Raw genomic sequence first — 4737 nt, forward strand, 5'->3', positions numbered from 1 at the left:
GATTATGCCTTGATCAGAACTGAACTATACAGATCATGTCCATATCAGAACTGGTCTGTACAAATCATGTCCAGATCTGTATAGATCATGTCCAGATCAGAAATATACGCAGATCATGTCCAAATCAAAATTGATCTGTACAGATTAGAACCCATACGTGTAGATCAGAACCCATATATTCAGATCGATCTATCTAGCTAGATCATGTCTAAATCTGTACTGATTTGTCAAGATCATATCCATAACAAAACCCATATGTCCAGATCATGTCCCGTATGTCCAGATCATATCCAAATTTGAATATTTCGATCAAAATCGATCTGGCCAGATCATGTCCAAATCAGAACTTGTTTGTACATATTATGTCCAAACCAAAACTGCTCTGTATAGATCTATCATGTCAAGATTTGTATTGATCATGTCCATATCATAATCGATCTGTCCAGATCATATCCAGATCAGAACCAAATTTGTAAATACCATCCCCAAACCAGAACCGATCTGTTCAAATTATTTTCTGATCAGAACTTATATGTCTAGATCATAACCGATATATCTGGATCATGTCATCTAATATAAGGAATAGGTAAATCATGAGCAAAGTTAAATAAATAATAACAATATTATAAATTTGTGTAATATTTATGTTACACGCAAGTCATTATTAATAAAAAAATGTAAATTTTTGTTTAAAATTAATTCTGAAAAATCAGATCAGATCAGTTCAAATTAGATCAGATCAGTTCAAATTAGATTAGATCAGATCAGATTAGGAGAAATAAGGTGAACTAAATGGGTGTAAGAGTAGGCAAATAAAAGTAACACAAATATTGATGAGTAAATAGGTCTGGAGGTCCCTAAACTTTGCCAAAATGAGCAGTTAGGTCCCTCAAGTTTCAAAAGGAGCATTTAGGTCCCTCAAAATGGATGGAAAACGCTGCTTTTTGTTTTCCGTCACTAACGGCCGTTAAAATTCAATTAAATTAAAAGGAAACTAAATAAAAGGCACTAAACGACAAAAAAACAGATACATTTACCATTTACCAATAATTAAATAAAGGGAAATTCATTTCAGTTAGCTTTTTACAAAAATATAGCCGTTGAGGCTCTCAAAAAACAGAGTATTTAACATTCCATGCACAACAAAACAACAATAAAACACTTAAAAAACAAAATTCTTTCTTCTCCATCTTCTGATCTGTGTTTTTTCTCTGTTGCTCCACCATAGCTGACTCTTCTCAACAAAAAGGTATTTTTCTGCCATTTTTTTAAAAATCTTAAGTTAGCTTATTTTAACAATAATTAAACATATTTAGGAAATAATTATTAAAACGTAATTTATTTGCAGAATGATGAACAGGGCTATCTCTTTGTTCAACAATGGTGGTAATGAACACCCTAAGAGGTGCTACTGTGGATTCACAGTATCCATTCAAAAGGCATGGACAAAAGAAAATCATGGAAGGAGGTTCATTGCTTGTCCAGATTATGATGTTGAAACAAACAGAAGAGGTTGCATCTTTTTTAGATGGATTGATGAACAAGAACCAACAACTTGGCAAAAAAAATTCATACTAGGGTTAATGCAAGATAAACAAAGCCTTGCTGCTGAAGTTGATAGTTTTAGGACAAAACTTAGTGAAGCTAACAATTATGCAAGGAAGAGGGAGGCAGACTATGTGATGAGCAAGATGAGAAGACCTATTAGTGTGAAATGTGAAGTGTGGGTTGTAATCCTAGCGGTTCTGTTTTTTTTTATCTGGTTTGTTTTAAGTTAAGTGGGTTAAGTGGGTAGGTAAAATGTAATGATCTGCACTAATGAAATGTAATGAAGACTTTAAATTCAATAAAATCTAACCTCATGGTCTTTTTTCTAATCTTCTAGCCATTGCAAGATCCTGCAATGCTTGGCTTGATATTGTGTGTCCTTGACTTGGTTGAGTCTGTGACAATGGGAAGTCATGTGCAGGGAAGGTGTAGATGGTTTGCTCACCCCCATGATCAGAATAGAAAGCTGCAGGAGGTCTTTGCCTCTGTGGTGTGGGGAAATGTTGTGATATAGGCTGCATTAATTAAAAAAAATTAGGAACAAGTTGGCTTCAGTACAGTAAAGTAACATGTAAGAAAGAATTTGAGTCTATTGAATGACTTACAGTAGCTATTCTGTGACACCCATTTGGGTAGGTATAAATACCCACACCCCTATTGTGCATTGGTATAGCTGAACTGGTTCTTGGGTGTTGTTGCTGTGGTGTGGTCTGCTCTGCAGTAGCATGATTGTTGCTGTGTTGTTGTTGCTTAGGGGCATTCTTGCAACCCCTTTTGTTGTGTCCTATCACACCACATAAGCTGCATTTCATAGAACAACCTGTTCTCTTCAGCTTACCAGATGCAGTTACCTCTCCAACACCATATCTCCTCTTTGTTTTAGGTCTTCCTTTGACCTTTTTCACCTTTGGAGCCACAACAATGCTATCAGAAGTAGGCCACTCTTGAGGACCATTTAAAGACTCTAACAAAAATTCATATGCCTTCATGTAGGTCTGTTTGCAGAAATATGCATTGACATATTGTTCTGGGTGGTCTACTTTATTCCATATAGCAACAATTGCATGTTTGCATGGAATCCCACTCACCTGCCATGCATTGCAACTGCAAGTATGTTGGTTCAGATCCACCACATACTTAACCTGTGTTGCACCTTCTCTTACTCCATAGCAAAACCCACCATCCCAGTATGCATTCCAACCCCTAGCCCAAATTTTGTGTTTCTCTAACTGAATTTGGATCCTAGGACACAACATTATCTCCTTTTTCCCAATGAAATCTCTTTTCTTATGCAGTCTTTCCATCAAACCCTCTCTGATATCTTCCAACATGGTAATAATAGGCTTGTGCCTTGCACTCAAGATGTATGCATTAAACACCTCACTCATGTTGTTGTCTACACTGTCACAACAAGATAATAGAGTGTAGAATGCCCTACACCATTTCTTGTAGTTCCTTTTCAGTAGGTCTTCAGCAGCTTCATGTGAAATACCCCTCATTACTTCAATGTTTTCATTGAAGTGATTTACTGTGTTGCTTTTTGCAATAGTCCAGAATTGTTTTCTGTACTCTAAACCACCTCCAAACACTCCCCTAAAGTTACAGTACACATGCCTTGCACACACCCTACTTTCAGCTTGTGGAAACACATTTGACACAGCAGCAAGTAAACCCTTTTGTTGGTCAGACATGAATGTGTACCCTGCTCCTTCACTAGTGCCTAAATCAGTAGCTAGAAGTTCTAGAAACCAACTCCATGTGTCAGTGCTCTCAACCTCACAAACAGCCCAAGCCAAAGGGAACATTTGATTGTTTCCATCCCTCCCTACTGCTACTAACAATTGACCCCCAAATGGTCCCTTTAAGAAACATCCATCAAGTGATATGAAAGGTCTGCATCCTGCCAAGAACCCTTTCCTAAGTGCCTCAAAACACAAATACAGTCTGTCAAACACATTTGCATCCAACTTCAACTTCACTGTGTTCCCTGGATTGCTTCTTAGTATCTCAGCTGCATACCTTGGGAGTAATGCATACTGCTCTTTGTATTCACCAACAATGAGTGCTTGACCCCTTCCCCTAGCCCTGGCAGCCTTGTCTTTGCTCACCCTTATACCCTTTTCTAACCAAATGGTTTCCTGAATATCTTGCACTCTCATGTAAGGGTTAACCTTAAACAGATTCTGGTAGTGTTCTGCAATCCAATATGAAGTCATCTTCTTAATGATAGGTGTCCTACCACAAGTGTGCTCACTGACAAATGTTTTCACTGTAAATGACCTTCTTCCTCTCTCCCATGAAGCCCAAATTCTCTATTTACAACCTTTATCTTTGTGCTCACACTCTACACAAACCCTAGTGGAATCATTTTTAGAAAATGGAATGTTTCTTCCTTTATCAATTGAATAATCTATGATTGCTTTCCTAAATGTCTTTGGATTCTCAAACTGTTGCCCAACATAAAAAGTGGCTTCCCTCTCTTCAGTTTCAGTGTTGTTTTGCTTCTGTTTCCCTCTCCCCCTCTTATGGTGTTGTGGTGCAACTAAGTAACCAACATCATCCTCATCTTCTGACTCACTAGGGTTGTCTAAGTCACTGTATCCATCAAAGTCATCCCCCAAATTCAGACCACCTTCTACTTTACTTTCTGCTAGTTTTTTCAGCATTACTAACTCCTCAAAATAAGCCTTTTCCCTTCTCATATCATCAGATATCTTAGACCTAGCAGTGGCTAACTCATCATCATCCTCATCTGTACCCTCTGAATCATAATCAATTTCAGGTTGAGGCACATTTTGAGGTTGAATTTGAGGTTCAGGTTGAGGTTCAGTTTGTTTGGGTGGGAGTACTGTAAAAGGTGGTTCCACATAATCAGAATTTAAGTCAACCACATCAGTATTCAACAACTCAAGGAAGCTACCTCTCCCTCCTCCCCCTCCTCCACTCCTGTTTAGGTTAAAGTTGTAGGTGGGTTTGATTTTATGTTCAATGTATATATGAATGGTTTTGTATTCAAAGAGTAAAGCTAAGAAAGGGTCACAAGTACTACTATCAAAACCTAAAAACCTAACCCCATTCTTGAATTCTTTCCTAGGGTCCCAGAAATGTACTTTCTCTATATCATTATAACCTAAACTATCGACTAATTCCTTAACATATTTGCCATCTGCATTCTCATGGATGTAATCA

The 4737-nt window shown here is 37.6% G+C and overlaps 1 protein-coding gene across 1 annotated transcript; it reads right to left on the minus strand.

The window, feature by feature from the left end:
• Positions 1-2099: 2099 nt before the first annotated feature.
• LOC130464298 (uncharacterized) lies at positions 2100-3764 on the minus strand. The gene is made up of 2 exons (XM_056833797.1): positions 2637-3764; positions 2100-2543 (listed from the first exon to the last, which is right to left on the minus strand). Exons 1-2 carry the CDS (start codon positions 3762-3764, stop codon positions 2100-2102), a joined length of 1572 nt encoding a protein of 523 aa, XP_056689775.1.
• Between the last annotated feature and the right edge of the window lie 973 nt (positions 3765-4737).

The sequence above is a fragment of the Spinacia oleracea genome, chromosome 1 (assembly GCF_020520425.1).
Source record: "Spinacia oleracea cultivar Varoflay chromosome 1, BTI_SOV_V1, whole genome shotgun sequence".
Taxonomy (NCBI): domain Eukaryota; kingdom Viridiplantae; phylum Streptophyta; class Magnoliopsida; order Caryophyllales; family Amaranthaceae; genus Spinacia; species Spinacia oleracea.